Source organism: Grampus griseus, assembly GCF_964374135.1.
Source record: "Grampus griseus genome assembly, chromosome: 10".
In the NCBI taxonomy this organism is placed as follows: Eukaryota; Metazoa; Chordata; class Mammalia; order Artiodactyla; family Delphinidae; genus Grampus; species Grampus griseus.
The window spans coordinates 96119860-96145654 of record NC_139004.1 but is presented as its reverse complement, the minus strand read 5'-3'; the positions used below and the strand labels follow the sequence as shown (position 1 = coordinate 96145654).

The 25795-nt window shown below is 53.9% G+C and overlaps 1 protein-coding gene across 1 annotated transcript; it reads left to right on the top strand.

Annotated features, from left to right (window-relative positions):
- SSUH2 (ssu-2 homolog) lies at positions 1–23642 on the top strand (the record flags this gene model as incomplete). Its single annotated transcript, XM_082664307.1, has 12 exons — positions 1–43; positions 7655–7753; positions 7996–8077; positions 9606–9735; positions 10912–10972; positions 12045–12169; positions 13224–13286; positions 14909–14994; positions 16298–16390; positions 16783–16888; positions 18621–18728; positions 23496–23642. Exons 1-12 carry the CDS (start codon positions 16–18, stop codon positions 23640–23642), a joined length of 1128 nt encoding a protein of 375 aa, XP_082520433.1. The 5' UTR covers positions 1–15.
- Positions 23643–25795: the final 2153 nt, after the last annotated feature.

Below are 25795 nucleotides of genomic sequence, written 5' to 3'. Positions count from 1 at the left end.
CTGGACGTCTCGACGATGGACAGGGATCTCAGTGACGGTGACAGTAAGTACAGCCTGTCAGGGCGAGGGGCGCCCACCTCCGTGGGTGGCTGAGCTGAAATCTCCCTGCTGCCCTCAGCGCTGTCTTGGTTCTGCGTCTGTGCTGCTAGGGCATCCCTTCCTTCCTTCCTTCCTTCCTTCCACACATAAAGCCCGTTTGCAGCCTTCCATTAGGTGCCTCGGGGCAGTGGAGAAGGAAGGTAGAAAACCAAGGTGAGGACTTTCCTCCCTAACCACGAAACACTGTCCAAATCTTAGATTCTCTATCCTTCCTTTCTCCGATTGATAGTCACCCCTCCCCTGCCCAAGCCAAATGTGAGCCTGGATATCAGGATTCTTATTTCAGTCAGAGTTGCATCAGTTCTTACATGAGGTTAATTTTTTTTTTCTTTTTTTTGCGGTACGCGGGCCTCTCACTGTTGTGGCCTCTCCCGTTGCGGAGCACAGGCTCCGGACGCGCAGGCTCAGCGGCCATGGCTCACGGGCCCAGCCGCTCTGCGGCACGTGGGGTCTTCCCGGACCAGGGCATGATCCCGCGTCCCCTGCCTCGGCAGGCGGACTCTCAACCACTGCGCCACCAGGGAAGCCCAGATGAGGTTAATTTTAAAGCAATGTCAGTGAAAGGTCTTTACGCACGATCTCCCTCTAGCAAAAAGCTCACTTGTTCATTACTGCTCAGGAAACATAGTCCAGGTGACCCCATCTTGTCATTAGTGGGACAGAAATACAATGGAATCTAAGAACTAATTAAAGAGATGAAGAAGGAAGTGGTATTTTAAGAAGAAATGTGCTGTGTTTTAAAACAAGAAAGTTGGAGAGTGAGTTTGGAATGGACAACGTGGTGAGTATCAGGTTGGGAATTGGCAGGCTAGGGTTCAAGTCCTAGCCCTGCTGTGAGTTGGCTCTGTGATCTTGGTCAAGTCACTTAACCTCTCTGAGCTTCAGTTTCCCCATCTGTAAAAGGAGATTGGTCAGGAGTTCTTAATTTGAGGACCATGAAGGTGAAGGCAAAATACTGTATGTGGGCTTTGTGGGGGGGGAGGGGGAGGGGGAGGGGAAGGCATCCACAGCTTTCACTTGAATCCCAGAGAGGCCCGTGACACTAGTGCATTTTCAGAGTTACCAAGCTTGGTGACTTTGAAGGTCCTTTGCAGGCCCAGCACTCTTTCCTGCCCTTAATGTTGGGGTGTCAGAGCTTTAAGCCTCAGAGCTGCAGTGGGATATGAAATGAACCCATGCTAATCTGAGAGAGCTCAGTTTAAATTTTGTTGGAGTCCTTTTTCATATTGAAGTGAGAGACTGTACCTAGATATTTTAGCATGTATTTGAGGAGGACCGACTCTGATCTCTGATATATTGGAAATTGTGGATCCATAGTCTTATTCTGATAAGCTTCTACTAACAGTAGAATGCAGTCTTCCCTCTTAAAAAATACTGCTCATTAGCATTCTTTCAGTTCATTCTTGGAGTTTGTTGTAGTAGACATGGGCTATGTCAGATCTGGATTCAAATCCAAGCTCTGCCTCCTAATTGCTGGGTGACTTCACCTAAGTCACTTGACCTCTCTGAGCTTTATTTCCCCCAATAAAAATAGAGATGGTGTCATCTTGCAGAACTGGTAAAAGATTAATTGGATGTAAAGTGCCTAATATATCACTCAGCCCAGCGTAGGCATGGAGTAAATGTTGACTCTAGAGAATTATCAGATTATGTCCCCGAGAGCTTTAAAATTAAACTGCTATTAATGGAAAATATTACCACCGTGGTGTTTCTGTTTTGGCATCAAGCTTTTTGGTAAGCAAGGTAAGAGGAAGGTGAACTCTTTTTAGTTCCCTTAAAATTCTAAAAACTCTGATTCTGCCGTAGGGTCACCCTATGGGCTGGTTTCCAACATAATCAAACCTCAGGCCGGCATTTAGGGTCTACTGCAAGGTGTGAGATTGTCCAGAGAGTTTTTAGAAACAAGATTGATGAAATCTGAAACTAGGTAAAGTTTTCTCCTGGTTTCAGAAAGGGAGCCTGCTATGGGACTTCTGTAATTTATTTATTTTTAAAGCTTTTTCTTTCTTTTTTTTAAAAATAAATTTATTTATTGTTTATTTTTGACAGCGTTGGGTCTTCGTTGCTGTGTGCAGGCTTTCTCTAGTTGCAGTGTGCAGGGGCTACTCTTCATTGTGGTGCGCGGGCTTCTCATTGCGGTGGCTTCTGTTGCAGAGCTCGGGCTCTAGGCTCACAGGCTTCTGTAGTTGTGGCATACGGGCTTCAGTAGTTGTGGCACAAAGGGTCGGTAGTTGTGGCTCACGGGCTCTAGCGCACAGGCTCAGTAGTTGTGTTGTACGGGCTTAGTTGCTCCCTGGCATGTGGGATCTTCGCGGACCAGGGCTTGAACCCGTGTCCCCTGCATTGGCAGGTGGATTCTTAACCACTGCGCCACCAGGGAAGCCCGACTTCTGTAATTTAAATGTCCCTTCTTAGGTGAGAGATGGTTGTCCACTTTAGCCAGTTGAGTTACCCTTCCCAGTCACTAAAGTGTTATCCCCTTAGTTGTTGAGTCTACAATGTGGGGAAGCTTCAGAGAAAGAATATCTTCCTCCAGTGACATAATTTGGTACCGAAGTAGGCATGGATAGGGACATTCTGGGTGTTGCATCCACTTGCAAGTCACTTTCAGTACCACCTCTGTCGGATTTCAGTGCTTCAACAATGATTAATCAGGGGCAGGAGACGTGCACTCCTTTGATCACCTGAAATCAAGGGAATGGCATTTTAAAAAGAGAAAGATAGGGCTTCTCTGGTGGCGCAGTGGTTGAGAATCTGCCTGCCGATGCAGGGGATGTGGGTTCGCGCCCCGGTCCGGGAAGATCCCACATGCCACGGAGCAGCTGGGCCTGTGAGCCATGGCCGCTGAGCCTGCGCGTCCGGAGCCTGTGCTCCGCAACGGGAGAGGCCACAGCAGTGAGAGGCCCGCGTACCGCAAAAAAAAAAAAAGAGAAAGATAAGGGGGTTATCCATGAATTGTGCCTTTCTCCACCAGAAAAATTCCTTCCTATACAAAAGAAAAATAGCTGGCGTCTGGTGAGCAGAAACACGACCTGGGTGGCACTTTGCAAAGCTCTCTCGGCAACCACTCGACGTGTGTGCCTGGAGCACTGGGGTATTCACCCGAGTAGAAAGGCCTTGGGGCTTGGAGTCAGGCTCTGAGCTCTAAGTACTGTTTCTGTCTCTGCTATGAGCCTGTGAGCTTTTGCTGTCTCAAATCACATCTCTGAGCCTCATCTCGTCCTTCTACTAAATGGGGAAAATAGTGGTTGTCATGAGGTGCAAGAGAGATCATGGAGCGTCTCTCACCGAGGCAGTACGTGAATTAGGGGGCAGTGGTCCAGCTGGTCGGCCACCCTGGAACTCAGCCCAACACCATGGAAACGGTGACGCGGCTGGTGGCCCCCATCGGAGCACCCCACGCTGGGCGCCACACAATGTCCCGTGACGTCCGCATTCCTGTTGTGCCCGCTGAGATCTGCCCAGGAAATGACGTGTCTGCCTGTGCTTCAGCCTGGAGGCCTTTATTTTCGTCCACAACATAATGGGGAGTTTAATTTAGCTCTGATGAGTTGCCAGAGGTCATTGTGGCTCCCAGTTGATGGATGGAGCTCTGAGCGCCCCACCTCTCATTCTTCCAGTCTTCCTGCACTGTTGTTGGGTTTCCAGCAGGACAGAGCAGCCACGTGGCGTCTTCTCGTCCAGGGGAGCACTGATGCCCCAGCGGAGACAAGACTTCCGGGCAGGCGGGGGCCCTCCCAGGGGAGGGGGCTGTGATGGCCTTGCCTTTCTTTCCACGCTTGACATTTTCACTCTTGTGCGCTGGCTTAAAGGAGCACCGGGAAAGAGGAAGACCCGCCCTCCTGGGTCCAAGGCACTGAACGAACATTTATTCCATGCCAGGCTCGGGGCTGAGAGCTGTATCCACATTGTCTCGTTAGGTGGGCCCTAATACCACCCGCTCTCTTTCCCAGCTGGAGGAGTTGAGCGCTGGGAGGATGAGTGTCCGGCACAGTGCCATGTGTTACCTGGCTCAGACGGCAGCATATCGGAGCCCGGGTTCCTCAACACAATGCCCAGGGATTCTGAGTGCAGCCACCCCCATCCCCACCCTGGCTACAGTCCAACCCTGCCCCTCACCTTTAATTCTTTTAACTACGCTCACAGACACTGCATGGACCCTGCCCCAGACAGGTTCAAATTCCAGCCGCCACCTTCCGGATCCCCCTCAGAGTGCCCCCGCACAGGTGGGTGTCAGGTTAGGGTGGGCAAAATACGCCTCACGGACCAAAGCTGACCCACCGCCTGTTTTGTAGTTGAATTGGAACGAGCCACACTTATTCAGTTGTCTGTTGCCTATAGCTGCTTTCAGGGCACTACGGCCGAGGTGAGTAACTAAGACAGACTGTACAGCCCATAGCCTGAACTGTTTACCACCTGGCTGTTTGTAGAAAATGTTTGCTGATCTCTGGGTCCCCGGTGGCTGGAGTAGCAGAGAATGCTAATAAACTTATTAGAAGCGAAACAATATTGAGAACCAAGGTTCGAAGAATAATTCCGGGGGAAATCTCATCCTGGGGATTTCAGGACACATTGGCAGGCGTTGCCGCTTTGGGATGACGTCACTTTACATCGCACTCGCATGCGTCCCAGGCCTCTCACCTGCTTCTTGGCAGAATCATTTGCTTACAAAGATAAGCTTTCCTGCTAAGAAAGGTACTCTCTATATCCACAAACGTTCTTCTATTTCAGCTTCCTTTGGAAGTTTCCTGCAAGGAGACAGAACCTTAGAGACGCATATGTAGTGCTTATTATCAGAGGACAAGTGCACCCCTCATGGGGGAGGGGTGGTAGAGCAGGGTTGTTAATTTGTTTCAATGACACCGCCTCCTCCCTCACTGTTCTCGGCCATGAATGCCAGAATCTCAGGCTTCTTCACCGTCCAACGTCTTGTCTCTGCTTCCAGATAACCTAAGCTGTTCCGGTTTTGAACAAGATCTGCTTATTCTTCTGGCCTCTGCTTTTATTAAACTCTAAAGAACAGGACATAATATCTTTGTTTTTTGTAGTGATAAAGAGCTATAGGTTTTAGAGAGCTGCAGAAAAGAGGAGGATCTCGGAGATGAGGTCGATCAGCTGGAAGTTTGACCCAAGTGGCCTTCAGTGACTTAATGCAGAGAAAATCCCCTTCCACTGACCGTTTATCAGCTTGCCCTTTAAAGTCAACTTCCTGTGGTCAACCGGCCACTAGAAAGACACAGTTGAGGGATCCTTGTCCCCCAGCCTGGGGACTTCACGGAACAGGTTTGACAGATGGCCCACTGGGCTGGAAGTGGAGCAAGGAGCCTCTGGCCTGCTCTAACTCCAGCGCTGTGCACCCTAGGAGTACTGGAGTAACCTCTCTGAGGCTCAGACTCCTCGTGTCAAGTGGAGCTAGACGCCCTGCCTTCCACACCTCTAGGTGGGATGGTGGGGTGAGGCATCAGGTGTGGGAGGTGCTTCGTGAGTAGTCCTGAGTTTCCAGGAGCCAGTTCTAATATTATGCTTTCCTACTTGGAGTCTCAGTCCCTCTGTATAGATGTCACAGCCTGACAGATCAAGATGAGGTTTTAAAAACAGTTATATAATCAGTGCTTCTTCCATAGGGTTTGCCTTGTAAAAAGTACTTGGAAAAGGACACCACCTTTGGAGAGAGAAGAACCTTGGTTTGAATCCAGCTCTATCACTCACTGGCTGGGCGATCTTGCGCGAGTCACATTGGTAGAATGTGATTGTGCTGGTGTGTCAGTTTGGGTCATCCAAGAAGCAGACACCAAGATGGCCTGAGACATGCCAGACGTCCCTTGGACACCTGTGAAGGGAAAGGGGGAGAAGGGGCAGGTGTAGTCAGGGACCGTCTTTGGACCACAGTGTAGGTCAGACACCTGTGAGAGGAGAGGGGGCAGCAGGGGAGCCTGAGACCCTGGTGTGGCTGCAAGAAAGTCTTGTGTGGGTCTGGGGAGAGTCTTAGAGTAAAGACTGCCTGATGGAGGAAGCTGCATGACCTACTGTCCCGCATCCCAGTGCCTTAAAACAACAACCACTTTAATATAGTTCATGCTTTTGTGGGTCAGAAATTTCAACAGGGCTCAGGTGGGTGCTCCGTGTTGTGACTGATTAGGGTCTGTGTTGGTTCAAGCTTCTGTAACAAAAATACCATAGGCTGGGTTGGCTTAAACAACAAGCATTTATTTCCTACAGTTCTGGAGCCTGGGAAGTCCAAGGTCAAGGCATCAGCAGACCCGGCATCTGGTGAGGGCCCACTTCTGGCTTGTAGACAGCCGCCTTCTCACTGGCTGCTCACATAGAGCGAGAGAGCCCTAGCCTCTTTCTCTTCTTATAAGGACCTTGATCCCATCATGGGCTCCATCCGTAAGACCTCATTCAAACCTAATCCCCTCCCAAGGGCTTCCCTGGTGGTGCAGGGGTTAAGAATCCGCCTGCCATTGCAGGGGACATGGGTTCGAGCCCTGATCCGGGAAGATCCCATATGCCGCGGAGCAACTAAGCCTGTGCGCCACAACTACTGAGCCTGCACTCTAGAGCCCGCGAGCCACAACCACTGAGCCTGTGTGCCACAACTACTGAAGCCCACGCACCTAGAGCCCGTGCCCCGCAATAAGAGAAGCTGCTGCAATGAGAAGCCCGCGCACCGCAACAAAGAGTAGCCCCCGCTCGCAGCAACTAGAGAAAGCCCAAGTGCAGCAATGAAGACCCAACACAGCCAGAAACAAATAAATAAATATATTTTTTTAATGTGTTAAAAAAAAAAAAAACCCAAAACCCAGCTCTACTGGGGCTGTGGGTTTCAACATATGAATTTGGGGGGATGCAGACATGCAGTCCATGAAAGGGTCCCTCAGTGTATTGAGCAGACAGCTGCTCTGGACTGGAGGGTCCAAGATGGCTTTGCTCATGTTCCTGGTGGCTTGGCAGGGTGGCTGGAAGGCCAGGCTCCACTGGGCCCCTCCCCATGTAGTCTCAGGGCATTTGCTCGTGGCCTCTCCAGCGGGATAGTCTAATGTCTTACCTGGCAGCTCAGGCATCAAGAGGGACGGCTTCAGGAGGCCAGAAGTAGGAGCTGCAGTCTCTTCTTTGCTTGCTGTGTTCCCTTGGTGAAGCGGTCACAAGCCTGCCCAGGTTCAAGGGGAGGAAACGGAGACCTGTCTGTTGATGAGAGGAGCAGCAGAGAAGTGTGCCCATCTGTTATTCAGTGTCTGTCTCCTAGGGCTGGGGAATATGATACTGTTTATACCGCACCTTTCCCGCTGACTGGCACAGAGTAGGTGTCCAGCAGATAGGAGCTGCCCTTCCGAATGTTTGTCTCATCGTTATTATTACCGCTGCTACTGTCATACCCCCAACCCCATTGCTGGCTGCCCTACAAGTATGTTGTGTGTCGTGAGGGGGCCGGAGTGAGACTGACTGAAACCGTGAGCCTCTCGACGACGCACCTGCCCTCACCCGTCAGGTAGCTGACAGGAGTCGCCTTCCACCCCCTCCTCCCCGAGGCTCAGCACTGCCCGTTCTTCCCCAGGTGTGATGGACCTCAGCTTCGAGGCCGAGAGTCCTCTGGCGCCCCCGGCTGAACTCCTGGAGAGGCTGCCCAGCTGTGACTGCCTTCTTCAAGGGGACAGTGAGTCTGTGTCCCTGGGGGCTTGGGTCCCGCAGCTTCTTCCTGGGGCTTATGCTGTTGTGCGGGCATCTCTGGAACAGGCCGGGCTGGGAGAGCTCCCCTGTCCCCTGGGGGACCTGGGAAGCCCCTTGTCGCCATCGGGAGGGAACGGGAGGATGGGGCGTAGGCCCTGTGTCCATGGACATCCTGTGACCACGTCCATCTCCACTTACGACCAGGATGCTGCCGGTCTTGGAACCCAGGATGCCAGATATTCTTCCCACCTTCAGAGGCCCCGGGGAGGCCCCGGGAACAAAGGTGCTGGTCTTCGTTTCTGGAACACAGGTGAGCCCTGGCAGCCCCCACAGAGCCATTGCGCGGGGTCACGCGAGATGATCCTCAGGTCACCTTTGTCCCCCGACAGCCCTCCTCAGGGGCCACAGATTTCAACCCAGACAGTGCATCAGGACTCCAGACCCAGTGGATCAGAGTCTCCAGGGATGGAGCCTGGGAGTGTGTATTTTTCCAAGCTCTTCAGGTTGTTTGGCTACCAAGCCAGGGTTGAAAACTCTAGTCTAGATCAGGGGTTGCAAACTACGGCCCCCGGGCCAGATCCAGCTCACTGCCTCTTTTTGTCTGTCAGGTTTTATTGGCACACGGCCGTGTGTTTTTGTTTCCTTACTGTCTGTGGCTGCTTTTACACCGTGACAGAGGAGCTGAGTGGTGACACAGAGGCCACGTGGCCCGCAAAGCCTAAAGTATTTCCTATCTCGCCCTTTACCGAAAGTCCGCTAGCTTGGAGGACTCGGGGCAGAGCTCCGGCTGTCCGGCCAGCTTTGGGCGGACAGGAGGAGGAGCTGTGCCCATGCTGGGTCCAGAGTGGCCGTGTCCTGCCGTCGAGGGTGCCTTCCTGGTGCTTCTGGCCCCGCTGCTGCCTGGACCCCCTCCCTTCTCCTCCCTGGCCGCCCTCCCTGCGTGCCTGCAGACGCCCCTTCTTCCATGGAGTCATCCCGGCCACTGCTGCGCCCACGCCCTCCATCTGCTGGGCACTGTCTGTGGGCACACGGGCCCCTCTGTGCGCTGGGCCGGGGGTGTCGGCGACACAGCGTGCGTTGGTGAGGGCTTACATTTGGAGGCAGGCTGCCGTGGAGAAGAATGTGAAGATGGGGGGCAGGGCGGAGGAAGGGGCCTCAGCTCATGGCATTGGCGGGAGGGCTTTGCCGAGGAGGGACAGGGCAGTTGGGCCTCAGGGGAGTCTTCCAGGAGGAGGAGAGGTGTCCCGAGAGGGGGCTGAGAAGGGGTCCTTCCTAGTCTGCCCTCCCAGCCTGCACCACTGCCGTCCAGCGGGCTCACGGCGGGTCTCTGTGGGCGCCACTGTCAGAAGGTTCTCGGCTGGGGTCTTCCCCTGAGCGTTACTCACAACTCCTCTGGCTGAAGTCAAGGTCCCAGAGGGTAGGAACCTCGTCTAGTCCTAACTCTGCCTCCTCCTAGCTGTGTGACATCTTCTCTGGGCCTCAGTTTTCCTTATCTGTAAAGTGGCATAATTCATCTTTCAGTTTTTTGTTTCTGTTTTTTCATTTGAGTTCTAAGACCCCATCAGCCCTTCTCCGCAGCTCCAGACCTCAGCTAAAGTGGTTTTGCTGTCCTCTAGAAGGACCTGCCACTTTCCCACTGGGCATCTGTTCACACAGTTCCTGATGCCGGAGATGCGCTCACCAGCTGGGTGCCCGAGGGCTCTACCACTGCTGTGGACACGGTTGGGGGACCCCTGTCTCCGGGCCTTAGTTTCCATCGGCACCGTGAGGGGGCTGGCTGGCCTGGGTGAGCCCGCAGGCTCTCCCCGACCACTGCCCCTCTGCTCGGTCCCCACCAGAGTCCCCGTGGTGACAGAGGAGGTGGCCCGGGAAGCCCTCCTCAGCTTCGTGGACTCCAAGTGCTGCTACGGCAGTGCGGCCGCCGGTGACCTCGTCATCCTGGAGCTGAAGCAGCAGGTCCTGCGCAGGGTGAGGGCTGGCCGGAGGGCGCCTGGCGAGGCCGGGGAGAAAGGAGTCTTGGGGAACAGTGCGTGTGAATAGCGGTGACATTGTAGTGAGTTATAATACGAGGAATCTTGGTTGTCAATCACCAGAGAACAGCTCGAATGCCCTAGGCGTCATGGATAGCGCATTACCTATATGTCTCACCGAATCCTCATAGCTACCCTTCATGGTAGGTATCATCGTCACCAGTTAGGAGGAATTGGACATTTAGAGAGATGAAGTTACTTGCCCCCAAACATGCAGCTAGAAGTGACCGAGCTGGGATTCAAACAGGTTTGCGGGCACCGAAGCCCTGTTTTTAAAGACACAACTTACCTGCTTCCTGGAGGCGTGGCCTGGAAAGGGCCGTCTCCTCCCCTGATCCCAGCTCCCTCTGCCTCCCCCAAGTTTCATCTGTGCCAGGGGTATTTATTCATCACCCCCAAGCCTGAGGCTCCAGGGAGGTCCTGTGCTTGGTACCAAGACCACGCAAGGTGACCCCACCTGTGTCACCTTCTGCCTTGACAGGGACAAGCTTAAGTTCACATTTCCTAGTGTCACTGGCATAGCCGTCCCCTGGAGGGCACACAGTTGCAGAAATCAGCCTCGCAGGGAGTGGTCAGAGCAGGGATTTGAGGTACGAGGTCTCTGTGTAGCTGTGTGACCTTGGGAAAGTCACCTGACCTCTCTGAGCATCCCTTTCCTCACATGGAAAAGGAGGAGACAGGCGATGTCCGAGGTCCCGTGGATGAGGATCAAGAAGGAGGATCTCGACCTCAGGCAGATACATTCCCCCAGGGGTGCTCGGAGTGGCTGATTCCAGCAACCTCCATCTGTCAGAGGGCAATTTTTGCTTCAAAACTTGCCTCATAGACCATTTCTGTGTATAAAGAAATTATACACATTATCCTGAAGGTGCCCAGTGGTGTGTCTGTCAGGGGAGGTTTCCTGGGGCTGAATGACCGCCAGCAGATATGTCCCAGGGCATCTGCGACACGAGTCCTCGCTGCTGCCAGCCTGTTCTGAGCAGCCCTCGGGCGCTGGCCGTGCTTGGGAACTTTGTTCTCCCTGCTGAGCCCAGGGGTGGGGAGCTTCATCCTTTCTCATGAGGCTCTGTCTTCCTAAGGGCACGAGTGTGAACACACTATTTTTCCTTTATAGTATCGACTAGAAACCTTCAGTGAATCCAGGATAAGTGAATGGACTTTTCAGCCCTTTACCAGTAAGTGAGTTGTCTGAAATCAGTTTAATTCGGAGTGAATATGGCCGGGATTGGTGGAGAATGTCAGGACTTGGCTTAGCCGCCAACCCCGAGGAAGATGCTCTGCTGCTCGGAGCCTCAGTTTCCCATCCCCCATAAAAAGAGAGGGTGGCCTTTCCTCCTGGAGACCTTCCAGGGCTGACGTTAGCAGACGCTTCCTGTCCAGGAAGTGGCTTGCAGGAGGTCCTGCAAAAGTCTAGTGTTTGCGTTTGGCCACAGGCTGGTGCTGCCACACGGGGCCAGACTGCAAAGGCAGCCAGTGTGCTCGGGCGTCTACCTGCCTCCTGGGCCACCCCCAGCGCCTCCCCGAATCTCTAGATCCCCACCCCATTCAGTGTGCTATGTCACCTCTGCTGGACCCCCTAGAGGCTTAAGGCTCTCTTTGTGGGAAGCTCTGTGCCCTATCTGTTTTCTGGTTCATCCTTCGAGACTTAGCTCAAGGGTCCCCTCTTTTATGAAGCCTTTGAGGATTTCTTCCCTGCTGTCCCCTCCCCAGCAGAATGAGTCAGTCTTCTGAGTTTTTCAGAACGCCTTATGCAGCTCTTGTCCAAAGCACTTCCCATGTCATATTCTGTTGTATTGTGATGGAGGAGGAGAAAGAAGATGGTGGGGATGGTGACAGTAGTGAAGACAATCCTGGTTTATTGATCCCTCGGCATGTACCAGCCCTGGGCTAAGCTTTGGTACGCCTTCTGCTGTTCAGTTTTACTACCGTCCTCCATGGTAGGTGCCACCGTTATCCCTGGTTAGAGAGGAGAGGATTGCAGGGCAGAGAGGTATATATAGGTGGAGGAGCTGGTGTCGAGTTCCGCAGCCAGGAAGTACAAGAAGCAGGAGGCAGCCGGGTCTGTTCAACTCTGACGCTTGGCTGCCTAGCCACAGGCTCTAAGGGGACCCTTACCTACCAGTCCCTCGGCCCCAGGTTCTAGCTTAACGCCTGCACCAGGTGAAGGCTCTATACTATTTGGTGAATAAATGAAGGCTGGTCCTTGCAGCCATTTGCTGCTCTTTGAACAGCCCCTTTCTCTGTCAGACCACTCCGTGGATGGGCCACAAAGAGGGACCTCCCCCAGGCTTTGGGACATCAAGGTCCAGGTTCCCCCAATGTTTCAGGAAGATACCAGGAAGTTCCAAGTCCCTCACTCATCATTGGTCAAGGTAATGTGTTCACTGGAGTCTCTGCCCTTCTCTCGGAGCTGGTTTTCCGGGCACCGTAGTTTCTTCAAACTTTATCCTTTGAAAAAGGAAACCCAAAATCCAGGCTGGTGGTTTATTCCTTGCCCATCAAGTAAGCAGAATTCTAGGAAAACCCAGCGTATGGGATGTAGTCCCCTACGAAATTCCGTGCAAATTAGGGAGCGTTCACATAGCAACAGGATGGTACGAAATTGTCACCAGATTTAAATAGCGAGCATTCACATTCCTAGACCATCTGAGGGTTTTTGTCTTTTTTATTTTTTTGACCTGTTGGGAAACAGCTGAATGAAACATATAAAATAAAATTAAAGCATCACTGGGATTTTTTTTTTATGGAAGTCATTAGGGGAGTAGAATTTGACATCCACGCTGTTTTACAGAAATATAATCAGGACAGGTAGTGAGGGTAACCTAATGTGTTACAAAACCACAGCTGAGATGTTTTATGTTATGTGCTCATCTAATTAACTGCCTTGTTTTCACTTTAGAACTTGATTCAAGCGTGTCATTTTACCCTCTGAGTTTTCATAGCATCATAAGACGAAGAGGACTTTGAGAGATCAAGAAAGTGTTTCATTCTGTTCTCCAGGGTGGAAAAGCTGTTTTGATTCAGCCATTGAATTCCAGTAGCTCGCTCGCTGCCTTTTGCAAAAACACCCTCTGTTTTTTTATGGCTTCTATTCCCAAAGACCACTTTAGCCACCTAATGGGCAAAGGATACTGGCTTTTGTGGTTTCGCCTGGGAGTGTGAGTTAGGACATGGGAGTCGGAGACCTGGTCTCCCCGTCTTAGCATCCAGGGCCGACTGGGCTGAGGCTCCGGGGAGATGGTAATGTGATCTCCTTGGCTTGGTGTTCAAGGCCCTTTGGAAGCCTAGTCACAAATGGTCGTCTTCCCACCATGGCCTGAATTGTTATACCTCGACCTGGGATGCTGACATCATGGGGGTGGGGTTGGTGAAATCAGGAGCTGCTGGTACTTGGAAAACCAGACCAAGGAGAGCGTTCACTCTCAGGAATGCCACAAATGCCACGGGCATGGGCGCTACAAGTGCAGCAGCTGCCACGGGGCCGGCACGGTGAGTCACATGTGGCCGTTGGTGAGTACGTGATGTGGAACAGGGCCACGTGGGGATGGAGGGCTGGGCTGGCAGCCTGGGGCTCCCTGCGCCAACAGTGGGCCCTCCGACCAGTCATCCTCCCTCTCCGGGCCTCCATCTCCCTACCTGTAAAATGGGAATGTTGGAGTGGGTGGTCTCTATTGACCTTATTTCCCTTCGATGGTTTATGATTTTCATTCTTCTCTCCTTTTCTGCTCCACCTACAAACATTTATTGAGTACCTGCTGGGTGCAGGAGGACTGAGACCTGGGGTCCTTCTCACAGGGACCCTCTGTCCGAGGGGCAGACTGGCAAGTGACCAGCACTTGTAGTGCAGGGGCCAGTGCCGGCCGAGAAGTGAAGTTCAGGGCCTTTGAGGGACACAGTAGACTCGGCCTTGGATTAGCTTCCTGGGGCTGCCGTAATAAATGACCACAAACTGGGTGGCTTAAAGCAACAAATTTATCCCCTAAGAGTTCTGGAGGCTGGATGTCCAATACCAAGGTGTCGGCAGGGTTAAGAGCCATCTCATGCTTTCCTCCTGGCTTCTGGCAGCGGCTGGCAGTCCTTGGCTTATAGCTGCCTCAGCCCCATCGCTGCCTCCGTGTTGCTTCCTGGCTTCTCTGTGTGTGTCTCTGTCTCCTCACGGGCTTCCCATAGGGACACGAGTCATTGGATGTAGGGCCCACCCTTCTGCAGTATGACCTCACCTTTACTAATTACATCTGCAAAGATGAATTCCAAATAAGGTCACATTCTGAGGTTCTGGAAGATGTAAATCCGGGCGGGGACGACCACGTATACTATTCAGCCCCGCGCGGGCCCCTAAGCGCCAGTCAGGCCCTCGTGGCCTCAGCGTTCTTTGCAGGATCCTCTAGGCTACTAGCCTTCCCGGCAGTAAGTCCACGCCCCTCACGTGTTCTCAGCTCTCCCCACCTCCCCGTTTGTGCCTAACCCCTTGGACACACACTGACTACTTGCTGCAGTAAACCGGCCTCCTCTGTCCTCTCTCTGCCCACGCGCCCTTGCACCCACCTTCCACCTGCCGCGTGCTCGTCCCTCTACCCGCTCCGCACGCACCGTGGGGCTCCGCGGTGGCTGCACCTGCTCTGTGTCCTCCGGTGGCCTTCGCTGGTGGCCTTTGCTGCTCCCTCCCGCCCCTCCTCCTCTTACCCCCTTGTCCCTCAGGCTTTCCCTGGAATGTCTCCGGAGCGCACCCCGAGCCCGCTGTGAGGGCATAGCTTGGTCCATCCCTGGGGGCTTCTCCAGCACCAGGGAGGGCCAGCCTGCCCCCCTCTCCCCGCCCCGGCCGTGGTTGTTTGGTCAGGGGACGGTCCCAAGGGTCATGGGGTTGAGAGAAGAGCAGGAGAGGCTGAGGTCTCAGGAGAAACAGGGATGTGAGGATGCAGAGTCTCTGACGCTACAACTGGAGGGGTCCAAAGATACACTGCATTTTACAGACAAGGGGCGAGGCCCAGGGAGAGCAAGTAGGGAAGTGACAGCTTGGGGAAGGTCACAGGCTGGGTTGGAGCCAGGTCTCAGGTTGCCCTTTGCCTGCTCCCCGGGAGGCGGGCGAGGGCTGAGGCCACGTGTGTCCGCAGGTGCGGTGCCCCTCATGCAGCCGGGCCAAGCGCAGAGCCAGGCCCGCCCGGCGGTGTCAGATGTGCTCGGGGTCCGGCAGGCAGAGGTAAGACGGGGCTCCCCGGCCCCGAGCTGAGTGCTCTCACGGGCGTTCTTGCTTTTTACTGCCTGCCCTCAGGAAGGCAAGCGGGTGCGCTGTCTCGTCACCCCTGTGTCCCCAGAGCTCTGTGCATTGTAGGTGCCCTGTCACCTCAGTGAGTGTTTCTCGAGACCAAGTGGAGCCCATCAAGCAATCTGTGGGTCGGGGGCGGGGGGAGGTACGAGGGTCTGCAGGGAGGAAGGGAGGCCATGGGTTCAGAGAGGAGACCGCTTCGTGCTCACGTGGAGGGGAAGTGAATACAGAAGAGCACCCAAGGTGAGATTCTTATCTCTCTGAGGATCCGGGCCCGGGCAAACCCTTATTTATAACCCATTGCAGGGACTAAATGGAGGAAGAGTGAAGGAAGGTTGGTTGATTGACTAAACAAAGTGCCTGTTCACAGGGCTTTGCAAACAGTGGGTTGCTGCCTTTTGGGCTTGACGTCCTTTCACGTATTTATAAATCTTTAAAGGGAAACAAGAAACCATGAGGAGTGAAACTCTTCAAAGTTGTGTTGGGTTAATGATACCTGTGGCTCATCCAGGCCCAGGCCATCCTTCTAAGAAGCCAGATGGCGAAGCTTTGGTGGACCTGCCACCTGTGGTTGGTAAAGGAGCTCTTTGATTTGGAAAGAAACTTAGATTTCTTTCACTTACAAGTAAAAGAACTCCAGTTCAAACTGGCTTTAGCAAAAGAGTAAATTTATAGGCCCATGTAATGGAAAAGTCGAGGAATAGATTTCTGGGATGACTTCAGGTACAGCTGGATCCAGGTGCTTAAACAATGTCACCAGGAATCTGTCTCTGTCCCTCACTCTGCTTTCCTTCATGTTGGCTTCATCCTCAGGCAGGCTGTCTCCTGTGGTGGCAGAGGAGGCCACCAGGAGCTCCAAGCTTGGTGACCTCAGTGGAAAAGGATGGCCCTTTCCTGATAGTTCCAGCAAAAGTTGTGGGGGTGGATCTTAGTGCACTCACCTGGGTCATGCGTCAATCTCTGTATCAGCCACTATGGCCAGAGAGATGGAATGCTCTGATTGGCCAGGCTGAGGTCCCAAGCTGGTCATAGAAGGGATGGGGGCAAGCCCACAAACCATGTCTCCAAAGGGAGATTGGGGCACTGCTACGAGGAGTGGGAGGTCTAGATGGTGGGCACGCGGAAGCAATCCGTGCCCGCCACAGTGCACCTCTATGAGGAAGGATGTGAGGCAGGGGCCTCCGGAGCCACTGGGACACCACGACCATCTGAGTGGTACTGATGGGGCCCCTCTCAGATGCAGCACATGCTCAGGGAGGGGGAACAAGACCTGTGCCACCTGCAAGGGCGAGAAGAAACTGCTGCACTTCCTCCAGCTGGTCATCGTGTGGTACGTGGCACCTCTCAATGCCATGGCCTGGCGGGGTGGCCGGGGGGGACGTGGCCTGGATTGGTTTCTGCAGAGAAGCTCCACTTGGTTGGGGCTTTCACAGTGCAGGGACCTGCTGGGAGAGACGGAGTCCCAGGGTCCTAAGGCCCCACGTCAGGGAAGCTCCCACGCATTAAGGGTTTCTCCTATCGGGTACCTTGCTAGAACAGAACTGTCCGTACTTCACTAGTTTTCCATCTTACGCGTGAGAATGCTGAGGCCCAGAGAGGCTAAAGCACTTTCCCAAGGTCCCAGCGGTAGCACGGCAAGCCGTCCAGCCCTATCTGCCTGATTCCAAACCCAGGTTCTTAACCCGACCCCCGGGCTCTGTCTCTCATCCTCGTCACTTCCAGGAAGAACAGCCTGTTTGAGTTTGTGTCTGAGCACCAGCTGGCCTGCCCTGGAGACCTGCTTGCTAAAGCCAGAGGAGAGATGCTCTTTAAGGATGAAAACACGATGGTAAGGAGGGCTTTGCTACCGCCCTATAGGGAGCTGGGTCCCTCCTCCACCTGTGAGGCCGGGTCTTCTGGTTCTGCAGGCGATGCATTCACTCAGAAAGGCTGGGCGGGGACAGAGGCTGCTGGGACCCCATGGGGCAGTTTCTGTCTTGAATTTTACATATTCAACCCTCCTTTCTTCCCCTGTTCATTTTCTCTCCCTCTTTTCCTCCCTCCTTCCCTTGGACAAATCTTGAGACCCTCCTCCTATACCAGGCACCATTCTAGGCCATGGGGATACCATAAAACAGGATCTCTGCCCTCCGATCTCACAGTCGGTGAGGGAGAGGGTAATAAGAGCATTTTCACCACACTGTCAGCCATTGAGAAATACACAAGCGAGATAGAGAGACAGGAAGGGGCAGGGTGTCGGTGGTGGAGAGCGGTGCCTTGGGGGAGTGGATGATGTGACAGTATGGGAGTCAGGGTGTCCAGCAGAGGAAGCAGCACGACAGAGGCCTCGAGGAGCGGCAGAGGGCAGGGGGCTGGAGGGCAGCGAGCTGGGCGGAGCAAGGAGCTAAGACATGACAGGTGCCAGCAGCCAGATCAGGGAGGGTCTTGTACACTAGCAGTTGGCAAATTCCGGCCCTTGGCCTGCTTTTATAAATAAAGTTTTATTGGAGCACAGCCCACTTGTTTATGTATTGTCTGTGGCTGCTATGGTGCTTCGAGGGCAGAGTTGAGTAGTCGAGACAGAGACCCTATGGCCTTCAAACGTGAGTATTTACTCTGGCCCTTTACAGAAAAGATCTGTGGCTCCCTGCTGTCGGCCTGGGAAGGGAATTTGGCCTTTATGGGACATCCTCAGACAGTTTTTTTTGGTTTTGCTTTCTTCCCTTTCTTCTTCCCACCCTTCCTTCCTTCTTTTTTTTTTAACAGTATGTAGCTGTTTCAGATTGGCTTATTAGTTTCAGGTGTATATCATGATTTGATATTTGTATATTACTGTGAAATCATCACCACAATAAATCCAGTTCACGTCCATCACCACACAGTTAAAATGATTTTTCTTGTGATGAGACATTTTTATGAGCTACTCTCAGCAACTTTAAAATATCCAATCCAGTATTATCAACTGTAGTTACCATTCTGTACTTCACACTCCCAAGACTTATTTATGTCATAATTGGAAGTTTGTACCAATTGACCCCCTTTCACCTCTTTTGCCCACCCCTCCAATCCCCATCTCTGGAAACCATCAATCTCTTCTCTGTATCTAGGAGTTTGTGTTTAATTCCACATGTAAGTGAGATCATAGGGTGTGTATCTTTCTCTGACTTATCTTACTTAACATAATGCCCTCTTCCATCCATGTTGCTGAAAATGGCAGGAATTCCTTCTTTATGGCTTCATAATAGTCCTCACCTTCCTTTCTTTGCCCCAATCACTAGGCTCTCTAAAGGCTCACTTCAGGCATCACCCCTCTAGGAAACCCTGCGCCCAATCCTAGCCTGAGTTAGGCAGCAGGGAAGGCGCGCCGGGTGGGCGGGTAGTCTGTCTACGGCCCTCGTTTATTGGCTGGAGTTCCCGACGCTATAAGGTGGATGATCAATGGTCCGCTTGGGTTTAACAAGCCCCACCCATCCCGCTCGCCCCTGGCCAGGGCCCGTCCCTTTCCGGCCTCGTGCTCCCATCAGCCCTCCAAGGCTCCAGGTGCTGAGGCTCCGGGTCAGGTGGTCTGCGTCTCCCCCCAGGTGTACCCCATCGTGGACTTCCCCCTGCGGGAAATCTCTCTGGCCTCCCAGCGGGGTATCGCCGAGCACAGCGCTGCGCTGGCCTCCCGAGCCCGCGTGCTGCAGCAGGTGAGCTGAGGGGGGTGGGGTGGGGACCGGGGCTGGTGGAAGGTGAGGTTCCGGGTCTGCTGGGACTCCAGGACACTGTCCCCGTGGACGTAAAGGAGGGAACGGGCTCCTCCCTTTGTGGGGAGGTTCCTTCTTGAGAGTGGCAGGGCAGAAGGAAGGGGGGGAGGGGTGGAGCCCCAGTCGGAGGAGCACAGAGGTACTAGGCAGTGACGTGGGGCCAGAGTGACCGGAGGTCAGAGAGCAGGGCTGGTCAGACATAAGGCCACAGGGAGAAGTTTGGACTGTTATATCCTGCGAGCGACAGGGAGCTTACAGGGTTTCACGCAGGAATGTGGCTCAGTGTCGTTTCGATTCTCACCCCCCCCCCCGGTATTCAGGGAAGGGGAGGGAAAGCTCGAGATATAGGGTGCAAGGGCAGGTTTGGAACCCAGCGTCCGGCCCCCCGGGGCACTTCCCAAATCCCAGGCCCCCAAGGGCAGGGCTGACGGCCCGCGCTGCTGTGCGGCTGTTATCCTGCTGGCCTCTAGGTGGCGCTGGTGCCCGTCGCGTCCCCAGGAGCCGCGGTGGGCGGGGCGTGTGCGGCAGGGGACGGGGTAAAGGAAACGGGGATGGAAGATGGGGCGGGGGGTTGGCAAGGGAAAGCCCAGCGCCTGAGCTCCGTGAGGGCTCTGTCGGGGGTCCGAGTCTTACAAACTGGGCGCAGATCCTGGCTCTTCCACGTCCCAGAGTGGTCCCGGGCCAGCTACAAACGCCTTCCTGAAGTTCAGTTTCTCACCCGTGAAAAAGATATTACTACCGCCTCAGAGGGCTTGGTAGGGATGAGATCATTTGCTTTAAGTGCGTGGAACCCGGTGCTCAAAATGTCCCTGTGCCTTCCGTTCCCTTTGCAATGAGTATTCCGCTTCTCTTCCTGCACGCTTACCCTGTTTGCAGGAGAGAAAAGGATGCATTTAATTTAAAATTAATAATGACCGTCTTGGAGCTGGAATGCACCTCAGAGAGGATGAAACGGGGGCACTGCAAACTGAAAGGCCTGGGTGGGGGGTGCTGTGGGTAGGAGGCCCCCTTACCCAGAGGGCCCCGCCTCCCCTCAGCTCTGTGCAGTGCAGGGGCAGAGATTTCAGACCTTCTGAAATACACATTTTTACATGAAATCTTCCAGTTTTTCAATACTGAAAGCAAAATTTTAAAAATGCTAAGAGCACTGTATGGACTGCTGGGCCAGCTTTGGCCTGTGGGCATCCTCGGCTACCCCTGGTCTAGTCCAAACCCATGACTTTGCCGATAAATCAGAGGAAGCCCAGACAGTGGAAGTAATTTAGGCAAGGTGACACAGCTTTTCAGTGGAAGAGCCCAGGAGTAGAACTCAGATTTCCCAACTCCAAGGGAAATGTTATTATCTGCCGCACTCAAGGCACACAGGCTACTGTGAAAGCCAGCGTAGGTTTGCAGGGCTATCAGCCGGACGAGGCAGCGCCCTTTTCGCCTGGCAGGCACTGCAGGGGCGAGTCACTTCCCAGGTTATGTCCTGCTTCCCAGCTCTGGCACATAGTCATGGCTCCTGGCCCTTCCAGTCACGGGCCTCGATGTCCTCATCTGTAAAAGGGGCGCGGTTGGACCTTACCTTAGGTTGGGCTCCGCAGAAGGAGCTCTGAGACGAGGATCCGTGTGCAAGTCATTTTTTGTTTGTTTTATTTATTATTTTTTTTTGCGGTATGCGGGCTTCTCACTGCTGTGGCCTCTCCCGTTGCGGAGCACAGGCTCCGGACCGCAGGCTCAGCGGCCATGGCTCACGGGCCCAGCCGCTCCACGGCATGTGGGATCTTCCCAGACCGGGGCATGAACCCGCGTCCCCTGCATCAGCAGGCGGACTCTCAACCACTGCGCCACCAGGGAAGCCCGTTTGTTTTATTTTTTATCAATTTATTTTATTTTTGGCTGCGTTGGGTCTTGGCGGTGCGCGGGCTTCTCATTGCGGTGGCTTCTCGTTGTGGAGCATGGGCTCTAGGTGTGCGGGCTTCAGTAGTTGTGGCATATGGGCTCAGTAGTTGTGGCTCATGAGCTCTAGAGCACAGGCTCAGAGCTTAGTTGCTCCACGGTGTGTGGGATCTTCCTGGACCAGCGCTCGAACCTGTGTCCCCTGCATTGGCAGGCGGCTCCCTAACCACTGTGCCACCAGGGAAGCCCAAGACATTTGTTAAGGAAGGGCTCCCAGGGGAAACAGGTAAAGGGGTGGGGGAGCCGGAACAGGAAGAGGGTCAGACAAGGGGGCGGTGAGGGTAGTGACGCTCTGAGTGTCAGCCATACCTCAGCGGCTGTTTGCCTGGAGCTGACGTTTGTTCTTCAGCCCCATCCACGGAGGATCCCAGCCCGGTCTCTAAGGGGCCTTGCTTCTGCAGCCCTGGTACAGTCTGGTGGGCATTACAGTGAAGACCGCCCAGTAGTGAGCTGTGTACTGTAGCACTACTGTAGGACTGGCCGGAGGACGAGGCAGGATTGCAGCAGCTTGCGGACACAGGTGCTTCTCCTGGGACGTTTCTGCTGCTGAGGCTGACAATTTTGAGTCCTTTTTGGACCCTTCATTTGGCAGAGGGGCAGTGCCTGCCCAAGATCACACTGCGTGTTGGCAGCAGGCCTCCGTCTAGACCCTGGGGCTCCCGGGCTTTCCCTGATGGTACAGCCCCGTCTCGGGCGACACAAGCCATCTGTGGACCAGACCTGGAGCAGGGAGGGGTGCACCAGGGGCAGACGTGCATGTTTCTTTAAAAGGGAGCATAAAGGGAGAAGAGGCCACTTCTGTGACTCTTTGTCCTAAATCGTCCTTGGGCCCAGGATCTACAGACAAAGGTTCATGCCGATATTTTGTTCAGGGTTGGGAAGTTAGCGAGTAGAATCCAGGGAGGGACCAGCTGTCACACGCGGGGCCCCGGCCCCTCCTCTCAGACCTGGAATCTGCTCGTCCCAGGGGCACAGTCAAGGGGTTCCAGCAGATACACGTCCGATTACGAGATGACCACTGGATGGCCGTTGATGTCCTGGCCAACCTGTGGTCCCCAACCTGGAGACCTTTAGAATCCAAATGGAGGCACGTGGGGTGGGGCTGCTGTGGTTTTGCTCTGTGTCGGGTAGTAGAAGAGTTTGGAAACAAGAGTGGTCTGACCCGCGGCCCAGGCTTTCTGAGCAGAGGCTGGCTCCCCTCCCCTCTTGCCCCGTGGTTCCCACGTTGGGTCTCCTGTGCCAACATGGCAAGAGGGATCGTCTACCTTTTCGTTCCGTAGTTATCCCCCTTGGAGGCCGCTCTCCGGCACACGGAGAAAACTCAGTCTCACCGTCTCATTTGGTTTTCTCAGCAACTCCATGACATAGAAGTTTTTGTACCCATTTCACAGATGAAGAAACGGAGGCCCAGAGAGAGGAAGTGGGAGGTCACGCAGACGGCTTCATGGGAAGTGCGTGCCCTGACCCTGAGTCCCCCGCCTCCTGCTACAGTGTCACTCCCTCTGCCACCCCTCCAACCCGCACCTCCCAGCGTAGGGAGCCCTCTGCTCAACATCCTCTCCCGGCCTGTTCCCCACTTTCCCCAGGCGCCTCAGGACCATCATCTCCCACGAGAGGACTTGGGCTCTTTTCCCAAGGAGGGGATCTTCCTGCAAGTAGGAGGGTCTGACCCTGGGCCAAGCACACCACCTCCCTCCGGGGTTGGGGTCCCCACATCCGAGTCTGGGACAGGGGAGCAGCTTGTGCACAAGAACTTAGGGTTTGGGCACCGAGCCTGGCCCACGGTACGTCCCGAGAAAGCTTTGCTGGGGCTGAGGAGTCACTTTGCTCTGTGGGTTGCACCCGTAGTTTTCCGTAACAAATCAGTGCCAAAGCCAATGACCTGGGTGTCTCAGCAGGAGTCAGTGTCAGCTCCGAGGCGGCAGGGCATCCCGTTCACTGCCCCGTGATTCTGGAAGATTGTTGAGTAAGTGCTCCGAGAAGGGGCTAGAGAACAAGGGATTTAGGACCCCTCTTCATGGGGGGAGTGAGTGCCCCGGGCTCTCGAGTAGACAGGGATGCCAGGGAGGAGGTTTGAGCCTGAAATAGGTCCAGCCAGGAGGTGGGGCTTGACCTGGATGATCTTGCAAGCTTGAAATTCCATGGGCCTCAGTTTCCCCATGTGTGAAAGGAGGGGAAAACTTGAGAAAGACTTTTCTCAAAGGAGGGTTGATGCAAAACTCTGGTGCAGGGAGGGAAGCGTCTGAGAAAATAGCCTGAAGCAGCCCACCAAACTTTGGAATTTCTTTGGTGTCAACATTTTATCTTAAAATTTAATTCAAATTGCATAATACATTCCCTAACATCTCCATGGTTGTTTTAATAGAAAAATTTTTAAAATGACTTTGTCCTCCACTTTTCTCCACTCCACTCTGTCCACCCTCCCATCTAAAAATTACCGCTTCTGGAAGATGTCCTGTTCGGCTGGTGGAGTTCCATACATCCTGCAACTCCCCTGGGGATTGCCTGTGCGCCCCCTCCCCCCACCCCACCGCTTCATGAAACTTAGAATGAGGTGGTGGTTAAAGACGAGAAGTCGGTTTGGGCCAGAGCTTAGGGCATGTGAAGGGGCGTAGTAAGAGATACATCTAGGAGGCAGGTTGGAGGCAAAACGCCAAGTCCAGAGCCTGAACTTCATTCCACAGGTAGTAGGGAGCTACTGAAGGTTCTTGAGCAGGCGAGTGACTTGAACAGAACCCTGAGGTTTTTCTTGGCCAATTGTTTCCTCAGCGCCAGACCATTGAACTGGTCCCCCTCACGGAAGTTCGTTACTGGTACCAAGGAAAGACGTACGTCTACTACATCTACGGCACCGACCACAAAGTGTACGTGGTGGATTACCCCGAGAGGTACTGCTGTGGCTGCACCATCATCTGACGTCGCACATCCGCCCCCAGAGCCCGCCACTCACGTTTGCCCAGGAGATTGGCCGAGGTCTCTGAGTTGACTCACTGTTGGCTCCTCTGGACAATTGCATGCAAACCCGGGTGTGTCCTTCCAGAGAATTCAGCTCCTCTGTCAAGCTACACGTCCTTCTGGAGCCCGTCTGGCGGGATCTGTCACGTGTCTAAGCTACAAGAATTCATCTACACACGTTGCTTTAGGGGAAATAACTTAAGCCGTGGGGGCTTTGCCTCTGGCCTGTGAACTAAAGCCCTGATTGAGCGTGGGGTTGATTTTACTTTTCCCTCGGTCAGTCTCAGTTCTGGTGTGTCTCTGCTAGTCTGGGCCTTTTGTGGAGCTGAGTGATTCTGAAATGTTGAAAGATAGACAGAGATTAGCTGCCTCTTATGCACACCAAATAGTGCACTTAGGCAAAAATGTACACCATTTTACTCCTCATTCTGTGGGTCAGGAATTCAGACATAGCCATGGTGGGATGGCTTATCTCTGTTCCATGACATCTGGTGCCTCACCTGGAAGTATCAAAGGCTGGGGTGGCTCAAGGGCAGGGGCGCTGAAGGCTGGTTCACCCAGATGCCTGGTGGTCGATGGCGGCTTTCGGCTGGAACACCTACATGGGGCCTCCCCATGCGGCGTGGGCTTCCTCACAGCATGGCGGCTCTCAGGGTAAGCACCCCACACGTGTGCCCCAATTAAAGAGACAGAGATCTGTTCCCAGACTGGAGAACAAACCCGCTGTGTTGGATAGACCAAGGGTCTGTATGCTAATCTCTAACATGGTGCCTGTGCATGGGTAAATTTTAGAGAGTGGTTTTGGGTATATGCAGGTTCTTACATCACGTGCTGACCTTAGAACCTGCGCACCGAGTAGAAGGTGACCTGGATGTCCTGTGTACCCAGTCCCAGGCAGGAACTCCCACCTGGTGCAGTGAGGCTGGGTGGGTGGAGGGGACACCCTGCACACTGAATGCCCGGTTGGCTTTGGAGGGGTGGTTCGGGGGCTGCGTGAGCCACCGTGTACCTGATTGTGAGTAACTGGATGTCCCTGTCATCTTACAATGCCTGCCCCCACCCGGAAGGGGAGTGCTACACCCCAGGAGGGCCAGTCCGTACCCTCTTGATCCCCAAGCTCCTGCTGGCCTGCAGCCCTCGTCCCCCATAGGGCAGAAGCACGTGGACATAAGAGGCCTGGCTGGGGAGGCTCAGGTGGGGGAGGGGTGGTCTGAGGCCATTCCCCTGGGGCCTCGTACAAATGGAGGGGACGGTTTTTGGCTGTTGCCATCGTTGGTGGACGGAGCCCAGGAAAGCGGCGCATCCCGCAGTGCTCGGGGACGTCAGCGCAGTGGAGTGGCATTCCACGGGTTACGGGGCTGGCAGATACCCCGCTGACACTCACGGAGAAATTACTTCTACAAGGTCTCATCGGTTATTGCTTAATGCAGTGCGGATTTTTATTTGGTGTTCGCCTCTGTTCTTTGATTTTCTGGTGTGTCTTGTTTGAAACGGCTTCTGATCCTCTCCCTTCTCTCACGTACAAACTTGGACCTCTGGCGCCTTCGCTGGGGTTCCGCGGGCCGCCGTGCTTGAGCTTCACAGACTGAAATACATGTATTAAAACACTGCTTTCTTCTTATTTCTCCTTTATGTTTCCGTTTGGGCATTAAATTGCTTTTTAAAAATGGTCTGTAAGTGGGTTATGTCTAAATGTCATTTTAGGATAAAAAGGGAGCCTCACGTATGTTAGGGTTGAGGCCACGTGGCCCGTACACGCTGTTGGCATGTGAACTGGACCCAGCAAGAAAATCTGGCTGGAATAAAGTGGGTCATGGGGACACTGTTCTAATGGAGCCTCAGTGAGCCACCAGCCGTAGGGCCCCTTAGTTCTGGTGGTTCTGGCAAAATCCCAGATGGTTACTGGGTCCTCCGGCTGTTTGATAACTGTTGCGTGGTTTCCCCTGCAGTGTTGTCTGTTTTTATGACCTTTGCTGCAGCCAGGATCTGACTTAATTTGCTCTTTGTGCCTGTTATCCTAGGGCTGAGTTGGCTGTTGCTGGTAAGCCCAGACCCAGCTGAAGTCCCTGGAGGGCAGAGAACAGAATGCAAGGGCAGCTGTAACCCCCAAACTG